This window comes from Lithobates pipiens, unplaced genomic scaffold (genome assembly GCF_037356315.1).
Source record: "Lithobates pipiens isolate NorthernLeopardFrog02 unplaced genomic scaffold, aLitPip1_a1.2 Scaffold_22, whole genome shotgun sequence".
Taxonomy (NCBI): domain Eukaryota; kingdom Metazoa; phylum Chordata; class Amphibia; order Anura; family Ranidae; genus Lithobates; species Lithobates pipiens.
In genome coordinates, this window is record NW_027507784.1 from 179,449,351 (window position 1) to 179,463,849 (window position 14,499).

The 14,499-nt window shown below is 46.8% G+C and overlaps 1 protein-coding gene across 1 annotated transcript in view; it reads right to left on the reverse strand.

The window, feature by feature from the left end:
* ANKAR (ankyrin and armadillo repeat containing) overlaps positions 1 to 14,499 on the reverse strand; it is a 151,042-nt gene that overhangs the window by 21,267 nt on the left and 115,276 nt on the right. The window contains exons 21-22 of the mRNA XM_077448693.1: positions 6,792 to 6,901; positions 6,064 to 6,260 (exon numbers count right to left, since the gene is read on the reverse strand). Coding sequence (XP_077304819.1) covers positions 6,064 to 6,260; positions 6,792 to 6,901 — 307 coding nt within the window. The remainder of the gene's footprint in view (positions 1 to 6,063; positions 6,261 to 6,791; positions 6,902 to 14,499) is intronic.

A 14,499-nucleotide genomic window follows, 5' to 3' on the forward strand; every position in this document is an offset into this window, starting at 1 on the left:
TAAAGCCAAGACTTTTTTTTCGGTTTGGGTAGATTTGAAAAGAGAACACATGCCTGTTTTTTATTGCTGTCTGCCTTCGATAGGATGATTCATCCTCTAAATGTGCTGTTAACTATTGCCACTGAATAGAAGTGATGGCAAATCCCACATTTTAAAGTTGACAACAGATCATGGGTTAGGAGACAATTTCCAGTGGGAGCACTGGTACCAGTGACAATTGTTTTTTCCCTCACAATGGAGAGATTTCTTATCTATTGCTATTCTGTCTCCCAGATAGAAAGTGAGGCAAAAAAATAAGTCAGGGATTATAAACATTTCCTATTCTATGCATACGTTTTGTGGCACATTAAACCTGCAATAAAAATTTCTGGAAGTTGAGGGTGAAGAGACATTCAAAGTCATAGAATTTACTTCGTCAGTGGCCCACCAAATGGCAAAAGAGGCATGATGGAGGACCCAGAAGTAGAGGGGTAGATGGACCTGCCATTGCTGGTGGAGGGCACACTAGGAGGCAAGTGTGCATGGTTGCGCATTTTGGCAAGAGCCAACCCCCACCCAGCGGACTTTCGTATCTTTCTCAGTGAAGCTTGACTTTCATCCATGTGCTTCTTCTAGACTAGAAAAATAGGATTTTTGTACTCACCGTAAAATCCTTTTCTCTGAAGTTCATTGACGGACACAGCTCCTTTAAATCTTGACCATAGGGTTATCATGCCCCCAGGGGGCGGTCCCTCTGGCTATAATCCCTCAGCCTGCTTCCTGCAACTCAGTATGTCAACAAGCAGTATAACGTAAAATATTAGGAGGGGTGGGTGCTGTGTCCGTCAATGAACTTCAGGGAAAAGGATTTTACGGTGAATACAAAAAATCCTATTTTCTCTTTCGTTCATTGACGTACACAGCTCCTTTAAATCTTGACCGTAGGGACGTCCCCAAGCAGTGTCAGAATGAGGGGTGGAAACAGCAAACATAACTTCACCCGCAGCCAGAGGCGCTACTCAACAGAGGAGTTGCCATCTGAAATGACCGCATCAGAACTTGCAGCCAACGTATGCATCAGAATGCATTTACAACCAAAATGCAAGAGTGTAAATTGCAATGTTTACATAGCCACCTGCAAAACTTTGTGGCCAAAACAAGCATCTGAAGATGCACTTACATCCACTTTGTAGAACTTTGTGAAAGTGTGAACGGATGACCAAGTAGCCGCCTTACACACCTGGGAGACAGACACTTGATGTCGGAAAGCCCAGGAAGTCCCTATTGCCCTGGTGGAATGGGCCGTGATGGGAAAGGGGGGCACCTGCCCCTTCAAGGTGTAAGCCTGGAACACGATCTGTCTGATCCATCGTGAAATGGTGGTCGACGAGACCACCAGCCATTTTTTCAGACCAGAGACCGGAACGAAGAGAGAGTCTGACTTCCAGAAGGGAGCCGTGGCGGTCAGTTATACCCTTAGGGCCCGGAGGGACTACATGCCGAACCCCTTGCAAAAAGGTGCTTACCAATGAGTGAGACGCCAGGGGTCATTGGAAAAAGACAGCCAAGGCTGATATCTGTCCCTTGATGGTGCTTAAAGCCAGTTTCTGGTCCACTCATCGCTGTAAGAACAGCAGGATCCTGGTAATGGTATAGGCGCGCGGACGCCACCTCATCTCCTCCCACATGGAGAAATAAGCCTTCCACTTACGATGGTATATCTTACAAGAAGAAGATTTTCGTGCCCTCAGCATAGTGGAGATTACCGAGGCCGACAGACCTCGGTACCCTAGCTTTCATGCTATGCCGTTAAAACCAGCAACGGTAAAGCAGGATGGAGTATGTGACAGTCTTCTCGCATCGGGCAACTGCCAAGGAGCATCTGCCACCAGGTGTACTAGGTCGGTGTACCAGGGATGCCGGGGCCAATCTCGGGCGATCAGTATCACTGGAAACCCTTCGGCCTCCACTCTGCGAAGCAGACGTGGCAACAGTTTGAGCCGAGGGAAGGCGTAAATCAGCCGGTACTGCTGGCATGGAGCCATCAATGCGTCTGCCGTGTCCACCCAAGGATCTCTTGTCCTGGACATGAACCTCCGCACCTTTCAATTGAGATGAGATCTGGTGTGCCCCACAATAAGCAAAGAAGCCTGAACACCTCCGGATGCAACGACCATTCTCCTGGGTCCAACATCTGGTGACTTAAGTAGTCCGCATGCCAGTTTTCTACTCTCGGTATGTATATCGCCGACAGGGCCGGTACATGTCGCTCTGCCCACCGGAGGATGTGAGCGACCTCTCGTGCTGCAGCCAAGCTCCTTGTTCCTCCTTGATGGTTGACATTTGCCACCGCCATGGCGTTGTCTTACTGGATCCTGATCGGACGCCCTCGTAACCTCATTGACCATGGGGAGAGAGATAGCCCGATCGCTCAAAGCTCGAGCACATTGATCGGCAACTGGGATTCCTCCTGTGACCAGAGGCCCTGGCTCGACTGCACCCCCAGCACTCCACCCCAGCACTCCACCCCAGCCAGTCAGGCTGGCGCCGGTTGTTATCACTGTCCGATGAAGAGGCAGGAACGATTTTCCAGACCGTAGGGTCAGAGACCTCAGCCACCAGAGAAGAGAGTCCCTGACTAATTGGCTCACCCGAATCTGTCAATCCAGGGATAACGGAGATTTGTCCCATTTCGACAGTATATCCCTCTGCAAGACTCTGGTGTGAAATTGGGTGTACGGTACCACCTCGAAGGAGGCTACCATGGTGCCCAGAACTCGTAAGCAGAAACGCAACGACGAACACCTGCGGTTCATCAAGAACTTCACCACGGCTCAGAGAGTCGGCACCAGAAGTTCAACACCCACCCAAACTCCTGTAGAGTTTGCATGGTGATCGCCACATCCTCCCTTAATTCTGAGGCAGAAGCTGCCCTCAGAAGGAGGTCGTCTAGGTAACACACGATTGCGATCCCACGTTGTCGCAACAACGCCAAAATTGGAGCCAATACTTTGATAAAGACTCGGGGGGGGGGTGATGCCAGACCAAAGGGGAGAGCCACAAACTGGTAGTGCTCTTCCCCTACTGCAAACCGCAGAAACCTCTGATGCCTAAGGCATATGGCTATATGCAAGTACGCGTCCTGGATATCCAGAGATGCCAGGGAGTCCCACTGATAGAGTGCAGCGACTACGGAGCAAACTTATTCCATTCTGAACCTTTGTACTTTCACAAAGCAGTTGAGGGCTTTTAGGTCTAGAATTCAATATACCCATTCCTTTTTGGGGACTACAAACAGATTGGAGTAAAATCCCTGAAACCTTGAAGCTTTGGAACAGGTACTATCACCCCGTGCTGAGCAGGTCCCTCATTGCCCCAAACAGGGCCTCCCGGCGAGCTGGGATTAAAGGTTTGCTGGAGGGAAAAAAATCTGTTTGGTGGCCAAGAGAGGAACTTTATCTTGTAGCCCGATGAAATCAGTTCGCATTGGTCGGACAGCCGAAAGGCCCACCGAGCTGCAAACTCCCGAAAGGGACTCCCCACCCGAGTATCAGACGGGGGCAAACCTTCATGCGGTAGTACTTTTGCTCACAGGCTTGCGAGACCAGGGACGAGTTTGTCCCTCAGCAGACACCCTGTTGGACTTGGAGCGCTTACCTGATGTCCCGGGCGGATGAAAAAGCCTATTTTGAGTGGAAAAGCAGGGCCCTTGCCTACGGCGTGGCTCCTTACCCTCCTTGGACTGTGGGAGCAACATGCTCTTCCCACCTGTGACATTTTTAATAATCTCATCCAGCAAAGCTCCAAATAGCCGCTCACCAAAGAAGGGCAAATCCTTCAGAGCTTTTTTAGATGTCTGGTCTGAAGACCAGCATTTCATCTAGATCAGGCGCCTTAGCACCACAGCTGATACCGATGCTCTGGAGAGGAGGGGAAGTGTATCCAGGGCCACATCACAGACATACTTGGGGCCATGCACCAGCTGGTCTGCTAGTTCTACGCAGACTGGAGGAGACTGTTGCTTCTCCAGCTCACAGAGCAATAGTTTTGCCCACTCAGTAAGGGTCTGCGACACCAATGCCGTGGTCAATACTGGTCGTAGCGCTGAGCCCACTACCGTAAACATGGACCGAGCCACTGTCTCGGCTCTCCTGCAGGTAGGGTCCTTAAATGCAGGAGCCCCTTCTACTGGGATTGTGGTTACTTTATTTAACCTGGATACTGGGGAGTCAACGACTGGGGGAGCCGACCATTTTTTAAGGAGGCTCTCTTCAAAGGGGTAATGCACTGCCATCCTTTTTGGAACTGAAAAGGTCCGCTGCGGGCTTCCCCATTCCTTGTATATGAACTTATCAAAATAAGTCAGATACAGAAACACCTTAGGTGTACGGGCCGGTTTACGGGACTGACACCTCAGCAGAGGATCCTGCTGCATCCTGTATTTTCAGGGTATCCCGCACAGTGGTGATAAATGCTCCAACTAGCACTTTTTCCTGCGTGGACCCGGAATCATCCTCACTGTCCGGTCCTGGTCAGCATCCTCTGACACATCAGAACAGGGGCCACCAGTCACCACGGGGCCCGAGTCTGAATCAGAGCTCTCCCCGGAGGACGGGGGGGCAGGGGATGTTTTTACCCCCCTTGCGCCTGCACAAAGCCTCCACCCTGGCAACAAACATTTTCAGGATCGCCAACAAAGCGTCCAAGGCACTGCACTGTTTGCAGGTGAGCCGGTTGCAATTGCAGGGAGATCTGGGGAAGAAACACCAGCTTGACGCCATGCTGACCCACCCTGTCTGCCACCCTTGGGGACTTAGGACAAGGTGCTCAATCTCACCCTCCTAGCTGCTAACAGACTGAGGGGCCCCACCGCAGGACTTGCCACCCTGACCGAGTGTTGCGTCGTGCTGTCACTGTGTCCTGTGTCAGCCACAAGTGTCCAGGAGTAAAAACCGTGCTGTTTTGAGGCACAGAAACCAGCGCTGGGTAGAAAAACTACACTGAGGCTACAGGAAAATGGCCACCAGCCATTCTTGTATAGGAAAAAACACTAGAAAAATGGCTGTCGGACTTCGAGAAAATGGCCGACAGCCATGCTGTACACAGAGACTACAGAAAATGGCGGCGGCCACCACCATGGCGGTAGCACATGCAGAGCCCGCAGACCCCAGCAGAGAAACAGATGACAGCACATGGACACGGACAGTCAGCGCAGCCCCCAGCTAAGGGTCAGGGCCCCCCCCCCAGCCCTGGTACATACACCACACCACAGCTCAGCCATGCAGTGCCCCCTGCAGGGGGGAGGGAACACAGGGACAGGGAGAGAGGAAAGGGAGAAGAGGGACCCCCTAATCGACCTCCCAGGGAATGCCCAGCTGCTCTCTCCTGCCAAGACAGGAAGAGCTGTACTCGTCCGGACGAGCTGGAGGAATCCCATCACAGACCCACACCCGAGCAATATGGGGTGGCTGCTGGCCATGGCACTGTGACAAAGACATCAGTAGTCTGTCATATGTGTGCTCCGGAGCATGTAGCTCACCAGCCGCCCCTGGAGCCTGAGGGGCATATCATGGTGGACCCAGCGCGTAGCTAGGACCTGCTCACGCTCGATGGCCCGGGCTGGGGAGATTACAAGGATCTATATTTATCCAGCTTGTCACCCAGCCGGCTGTTGATAGCAGATCGAAAGATCAATATCTTGCGCAAAAGGCAAAAATTCCAGAAAATAAATCCCCAGGACCGAAGGTCGCGGCAGGGAGCCTAGGTCCTTCTCCTTCACTAGGCAGAAAAAAACTGAGTTGCAGGAAGCAGGCTGAGGGGTTATAGCCAGAGGGAACGCCCCTTGGGCAAAACTGTTCTTTTCACATGTATTACATCTTCTGCCTAGTCCTCTCCTGAAGGTGGCCCTACGATCAAGATTTAAAGGAGCTGTATCTGTCAATGAACGAAGGAGAAATACTATTTTTGGGCTGTTTGTTTTGAAGATGTCTGCAGTGCAAGATGCCTGTCCACAGACTGGCAACACAAATAAACACCTTTGTGTTCAAACTTAAACCTTTACCAAATAAAATTGATGCTACTTACCTGAGGGTGGGAAGTCCTATTCTCCTCTGTGTATCAAATTCTTCTATAAAGTCTTTGGAGATTTTTCCATCTTTGCTGAGGTTGTTGATGAGCAGATCATACAGTTCTGGTTGATTCCTGCACTCCATTAAAAGTTGACGATAGGCAGTACGGTTGAATGATAAATAACCCAATGCATCAGCACAGGCTACACGAACCTTTGGACATGATAGTCAGTTATTATAAGTTAAAATATTATTTTTTAAATATGTTGAGATTTCTTTTTTTACTTAAAATCTTAAGCATGGGGTACATAAAAGGCATGTGAGAAAGTCAGTGGGTCTTATAGAAGATTTAAGAAAATAAAATGGAAGAATTTCAGATAGCAACCAATCAGATGTTGTTTTAAAACCTGCATTAGACAAAAGCCAATCAGTATAGTGTTGTGGGTAATGATTCCAGTTTTAAGTATTGCAATTCAGACTAGTTACTGTATGTTTAGGGAAAAGTTGATCTGTACGGTGGTCTATAAATACATTCTAAATATTTTACATATAAGCTTGACTCCAAACTGATTAAAAAAAAAAACATGCAAGTAAGGGAAGGTATGCAAAGGAAAAAAAGGACGAGGAAGCCTTTTCCTCCACCGAGATTGGCAAATAAAATTACTGTAGATCAGTGTAATTCTGTAAGCAAAAAAGAAAAAAAAAGACGTGATAAAAAAACATATTGATAAATCTACTAGTTACTTCTTCTTCTTCAGACTTTAAATGGTTACAAAGGCACTCCACAGTTCCCAGCGTAGTTATGGCTTCTGGTATGCCGGCCCTTGTGTGAGCCAAACAAGCTAGCAACTCCCCTGTCAAAAAGAAATGTTGCCATAATAACAGATTTTCAAAGGATTAAAAAATTGGATACTTTAGGGATAGGAAATAAAAAAAAAAGTTAGATGAGTAATGTTTTTAGGACACTACTGTCACTTGAAAAGCACCAATAAATATAAAGAGTATTTAGCACAACAGAATAGTCAGATAAAAGGTCAATACATTTTATATGTCAATTTAATAGACCTGAATTGTATATTCAATATTATATGATTAAATTCTTTACTTATCAATAGATATTTAGAACCCATTTACTGTATGAGGGGTTAGGGGGTTCCTCTTTCAGAGACACAGTCACATTGCCCTACATTAGCAAGGCAACAGTCCAGGCAAACAATCCATCCTCCCCCAGGAGCAACAAAAAGCCAGCCCTGGGGGCGTGGTCTGGACATGGCGGAGTAAGGATTTGTTCTTGCGGAGCTCCTGGTCCATCCTGGCCTTTCCAGCCCTAATTTCAGCAATATAAATCAGAAAACATGGCATGTACTCTGCTAGGAAGTGAAGAGGGAAAAACAGAAAAAGCCGCTTCCCAGACCACACGCAAGCAGAGAAATTCAACGATACTTCCCCAGCTCTCAGGAGTCATCTCCGGCCCCTAAGATGGCGGACACCACGAGGCATGGCGGACATGTGAGTTCAATACAGTGTGACTCACAGACATCACCCATGTTCCGCCTCGACTCCCAACATTTGATCCACCCACACCTGACACCTCTCACCCTACGGGCGGATGCGGAGCTGAGCGTGCTGCTGCAGGCCCTGCCTACGAGAACCGACATAGAATCCCTTTCCAGCAGGCTAGAGCCTTTCCATCAAAAAGACATAGTGGCGGTACGCACGGACATCACCTCACTAACAGAATGGATGAAAGCAGGGGAGGCTACAGTGATGGCACTGGAGAGGAGATTGCGGCAGGTGGAAGACTCTCAAGCCACACAGGCAGAGGAACAACCTGCAACTCCGGGGATTACCCGAAGCCACTGGGACTGAAGATCTGGCAGCAACCACGCTAGCCATATGCAGAAACATAACAGGAGACACCTTCCCAGCTTAAGCCTTTCAACCGGATCCACAGAGCCCGGAGGCCACGATCCACAGATCTGAATCGCCGAGAGATGTGATCTGCCGGGTCCACCAATATGCACATAAGGATATCATCCTACAGAAGGCATTGGAGGTAAGAGACACTGAATTCGATGGGGCGGTTATCCAGATCCTGCCGGATCTCTCACGAGCCACCTTGCAACGGAGGGCAATGCTAAAGCTTGTACTGGAAATCGCACAGCACTCCGGCATTACCTACAGATGGGGCTTCCCCATTGCGGTGACATTCAAGAAACAATCACAATCTTTCACCCTACATCTGCCATCAGAACTACCTGCTCTGTTTGATTTCCTGGAAACAGACCCGGTAGAAGTTCCAGATTGGCTCCAGGTTATCCCACGCTTTACTCCCCGCCCAGGTGTATTAAATCAATCAAAAGAGAACTCGCTCACCGAGACCACAGAGAAGCCGGCGTAGATCCCTCATAAACCCACCAGAGGAATCCAGGGAAATCTAGCGGCAGCTGCCATAGTGGTGAGATTTTACACAGACCAATACCACCACTAGTGCCTCGGCCCTAATGTCCCTCTTGTTTTACCCCCTTGTTATACCCCCCATGTTGGAGCCCCCTGACACCTTTCCCCAATGTGAGGCCACCTATACCAGGTAGAACCTTCTTCCTGATAAAAACCCGTCACAATCCTTACTCCTTAGTTAACTCTCAAGCCACTGATTTGGCATTTGGGGTGGGTGATGGATGGTGGGAGGGGGTTGGTCACCAGGGATTGGAGTAGGAAATGGGGCCTGTAATTGATCCTGAACCCCCCCCCCCCAGTATTATGGTATGGCCACTTGAAACCGGCCCCTGAGACTGCCACTTATAGGAAACTACCCCCCTCCCCACCATGAACTCCAAATGACACACACTGGAACTCCTGAACTAGAACTCTGAATCTGTCACAATACTGGCGACACTATTACATACAGGAACCAAATGTGATCTTGAAAGGAATACTTTGTGGGGAGATGAGGGTTAACGGAAGTGATGGCAGATGGGGACACACTCCCACTGACAAGGGAATTCTGGTCCTGTAATTTACGAGCCTGCATGTACTTGGGGAAGTTCCATGATCCTCATAGGAGCAACAGAGTTCACAGAAACAATATCACCTAACAAATGTTTTATTCCCTACAGGCTGCTGTTGTGCATTACCAGGGTCTGGCCGCTATGGGGGACTAAGGTGGATTGGACCATGAGACATGCCTCACAAAGGTTTTAAGACCTTAATTTTTTCTGTAAACACGGCAACCCCCCGCCTACCCATCAGGTGTGGTGGAGGTGGACAACCATAGCCGCCCATCTACATTCCTGATGTATTTTCAACGAGTTCACAATCCCCCCCCCCCCCCCCCCCACAGTGGGCCAACCAGATGATACTGCACTGTGGTCAATATTACCAGATACTAAGCTAGTAAATTTAATATGTATGGAAAGGGCGAGCTCCTAGGCTGTACTAATGAAAGACAGAGACCACTCACATCTTCCAGGGCTCATCTTACACAGGGTTCTGAGCAGAAGGGAAGCATTCCTCAACTGAGGGGCTGACTTGACCTCAGGGACTGTGAAGTGACATACCATTTTTCTATGCTTCCCCCAGTCCATTTTTAGGGGACATGGGCTGATGCTGACAGGGACGGGCGTGGTCCCTTATTGCATGGGAACACGACCGCACTGGCGGTAGACATATCTCAAGCTTGCCCACCCCACAACAGTTTGTCGGAGGGCACCGACAGGGGAATTAAAGAAACACCGACTTGGTAAGGTAGACTAGACAGAGGCCAAGGGTCAATATCTCTGTTAGGCACTAGTTCTGCCAACCACAGTTTTAAGGTAATTTCTACATTAAATTATCTGAATCTGGGATTCTATACGGTTACACATCTGAATGTGTATATATTGTTACTTGTTTATTCACTTACTTATTTCTTGTTTTTTTGATTCTCTCAGAGTGCATGCCAAGGTTATACCCTAGGGCTGGGAGGTCTGGACAAGTCCGGATAGACTTCCCCAGTCGTAGTCTAACCTCCTCCCCACCATACCCAGTGACAACCAAAGTGTGTTTCATTGCAGACTTTTGCATAAGATTGTTTCTTGACAATTTGTACTAGACAAGACAATCTATAGTGTTTTTCCGCTTTACTCTCTCTTGAGCTATCCTCGCTCTTTCATTCCTACCCCCCTTCCCTTCTCTAATCCCCCCAACCTTTACTTAATCACACCAACCCCCCCCCCTCCCCACACCACTCCCACCACCCCCCCCCTTAACAGAGGCGTGATTGATCAGGTTACTAAACTCTCGCTGAACATCAAAGGGTTGAATGTACCTGAGAAACGCCATATACTGTTGAATGATCTTAAAAGAGCTTGAGCAGATATAGCGTTCATACAGGAAACTCATTTCAAAACAGGCATGCCACCATGCCTGAAGAACAGGTACTTTCTGATAGCCTACCATGCCACAAATCCTACAGCCAAATCCAAAGGAGTATCTATACTCCTTGCGGGAAAGGTACCCTGGACCTGCCGCAACACTAAGGTAGACCCCGAGGGACGGTATGTGTTCATGAAAGGGCTAATAGGGGAAGTGCTAGGTCTACACTAGCCACTATCTATGCACCAAATGCTAGACAGGATACCTTCATACATAATACACTGTCCCTCCTGATGGACTTCACCGAGGGACATCTGATTCTAGGAGGTGATTTTAATGTACCCCTAGCCTCAACAGTAGGCACATCCTCTGGTACCTCATCCGTGCAAACCAGTGTACACAAATGCATCACTCGAAATCTCCATGAAGCCCAGCTGATAGACATATAGAGACTTCACCACGCAGGGGAAAAGGACTACACCTTCTATACACCCCCCCCCCCCCCCACAAAATATACTCATGTATCAACTATTTTCTGATACCACGCAGCACAAGACCCAGTTATAGGTAATATCACTTGGTCAGACCATGGTCCCATTACCATGCGCTACAGCCTCTCACTGACCTTGACGACTTGAGAAAAGTTTTGGAAACTGAATGATAGCCTACTGCAGACCCCTATAGTGCTGACAGACATTACAAATGAACTGAAACGTTATTTCCAAACCAATGATGTTGCTGACTGTGACCCAGGGATATTATGGGAAGCTCACAAGTCCGTAATCAGGGGGTCCTGATCAAACATGGAGCACATATCAAATGAGAACGGGAAGCAGCTACATCTACTTCTAAAGAAGATACATAACTTAGAAACTAAACACAAAAGCAACCCAACACCCTCACTAGAAGCAGAACTGCTGACTCTCAGAAGACAAACAGTAGATATTTTACAGTACAAAGCCAAAGCGGCATTACAATTCTGTAGGAAACTCTCCTACAAATCAGGTAACAAGTGTGGGAAACTACTGGCCAAAGCAGTTAGACAACAGAGATTACACGCATATATACCCCAAATCATTTCACCCTCGGGACACAAGAAAGTCATGCCTACACAAGTTGCATGGGAATTCCAGGTCTACTATTCTTCCTACAATCTCCCAAAACAGCATACTGGTGACACTGAAATAAAAGCTTATGATAGGAAATCGTATACTCAATACTTTATGACATCAAAAAAAAAAAAATTCGGGTTTACATACTTTAATCTAATACATACCAAAACTCCATGCGTTTTTCTCAGCACAGATGCTGAAAAAGCATTTGACTGGGTGGGTTGGGAATTTATTTCCTCTGTTCTTAAACACATAAGACTCGGTAATAATATGCTACACCGGATCTTCAACATTTACTCTATACCGACGGCCCAGGTCAAAGCCAATGGAGTCCTTTCTGACTCCTTCACCATCTCAAATGGTACCAGGCAGGGCTGTCCTCTGTCACCCCTTCTCTTCGCCCTAGTACTAGAGCCCTTCTTATACACAGTACGTCGGAATCCGGATATAATGGGAATTACCATAGACCGGGCCCAATACAAGATCTCTGCATATGCGAATGATCTTTTGTTTTCCCTTACTAACCCTGTAGTGTCCCTCCCAAACCTTATTAAAGAATTTAAGAGGTATGGGAACATATCTAGTCTAAAAATTAACTTTGACAAGTCTGCAGCTAAGGGCATCAACATTACACCAGACAAACTAACCTCTATGAAAACTACATTTAATTTCAAATGGTCAGATAGACATCTTATCTATCTAAAGACCAATATCCCCTGTGACTTGACACGCACATTTGAACTCACTTTTCCCCCAATGTTGACAAAGGCAAGAATGCTGTTCGAGGAGCCCTTCCTGACATAAAAAACTACTACCAAGCAGTACACCTAGGGAGAATTATCGATTGGAACAGACTTGAACAAACCAAATTATGGACGCAAATAGAATGCGCCCAGGTGAGTGTCCCACTAAAGGGAGAGATATGGTGCTATGAAAAGGAAAGGGGGGCGTGGAGGCGCCAACTGTAATAGTCCTATTATGTAATTAAATATTAGTGTAGAATATACACTTACTAGTTCGCAGGGTGGTGATGCCCTTCAAATGTGGAGGCGTCCTGGGTTGTACTGGTGCTGCATTGCCGGTTATGGTCACGTTCCTTCGGCCGTTGAGGTGTTGAATCCGGTCATAGTCAATTCTGCGGCATCCACTGGATGGAAAAGCTCAGCGATAACCACTCTCTGGAGAGTGGAGCTTTTCCATCCAGTGGACGCTGCAGAATTGCCTATGAGCGGATTTTAACACCCCGATACATAATAGAACTATTACAGTTGGTGCCTCCACACCCCCTTTCCTTTACTTTCTTTGCTAATAGAGGTAATGGACACCCTCTGAGGATGGCTGCCTCAATATTTTAAATAACACTGACTGTTTTAAATGTGCTATTAAAGCTACCATTGCACCATCCACCTAGACATCACATCATTCGGAGCGCTGGAAAACCCCCCTTTTTTTATGATATGGTGCTATTACCAACTCCCTCAAGACATGACAACACATCCTATCAAGGAGCCGCATTACGCATAGGTTCAATAATGATAAACACAACCTCCCTAACATCGAGACATTCCCCAATACTTCCAATTCTAGGCAACCCATCGTTTATGCCAGGACTAGACCGATCAGAGTATGAGACGCTTTTGACAGCAGGTAAAGACTGTGCTTTACATTACGTAAACAGGGATCAATGGACATCGATCCAATCACTGATGAGCAACACCAGGGGCTTCCAGCTCTCATTTTGGAAGGCAATCCGTTTACAGCACTTCATTCATTCATTACCACACCCAGTAGAATTCAAGTGCAATTTGACAACATTTGAGGACTAATGTAGAGACGAGGGAATATTACCCCAAGTACTGTCAAAAACATGCACTTTACTTAACACCCCATCGGAACAACCTGATTTGGTGTTCTTGCAAAATAGGAATGCGACCTGCAACGTACTTTTACTGACATGCAGAAACAAAACATTCTCAGATTCTCTCTAAAATTGTCCATTTGCACAAGGATACAAGAAACAAACGACAAGATCCTAAGGCGGTATTATACACCTCAGTTGCTACATAGATTCTTCCCTACCACAACGGATAAATGCTGGAGATGCCAAACAGACAAGAGGACACTTCTCCATATCTTCTGGTCCTGCCCACTACTACTACACTTTTGGACAACACCAGAGACGGTCATACAAAAATGCACAGATCACACAACTCAGAAAGACCCAGCTTCTTGCTGCACCCCACCACAATCCCGGCGCAGTCGTATAAGAAATATATTGTACGACACTTACTCAATGCTGAAAAATCTTGCATTCCAGCTACATCCATTGGATTATGGCTGTGTAAAGTAGAAGACATTAAAAACCTAGAAGATCTAGTGCTTACAGCACAACAAAGTCTGGAGGCTGTGGAACATGTTCATATTCTCTAATGAAGGACAGTCCCTGCTAACTCTTAACAGATATCCCAGAACTGGCCAACTGAATAGTAACACCATCACTACATCCATCACGCCCGTGTTGAACAAAACCCCCTACCCTCCCCTTCCTCCACTTTGTTTATCTTCTATTTCCTCAACTGTTGGTTCTATCTCTAGGACTTTATAGTATATAATTTGATATAATAATAATTCTTTATCTAGATGAGTGGCCTCTCCTTTCACAAGGATCTCTAAGTGCCCTAAAATATTAAACTGACAGGTATTTATGCTATTATGCACTTTTAATCTACACATTATTATTTATTATGCACTCTTAACCTACACATTATTATTTATTATCTATTTTTCTTTCCTTTATGCTAGTCACTTCACTTCACACATGGGGTATAGGGTTTTTATTTTAATTTTTATTATTATTTTTGATTCACATGCATGGTAAAAGAGTATCCAATATCACTTGCATTATTTTCAGCACAGACATACATACACACACACACACATTAGTTTTACATTTATTCATTTTTAATTCTATATATTTTTTTTTT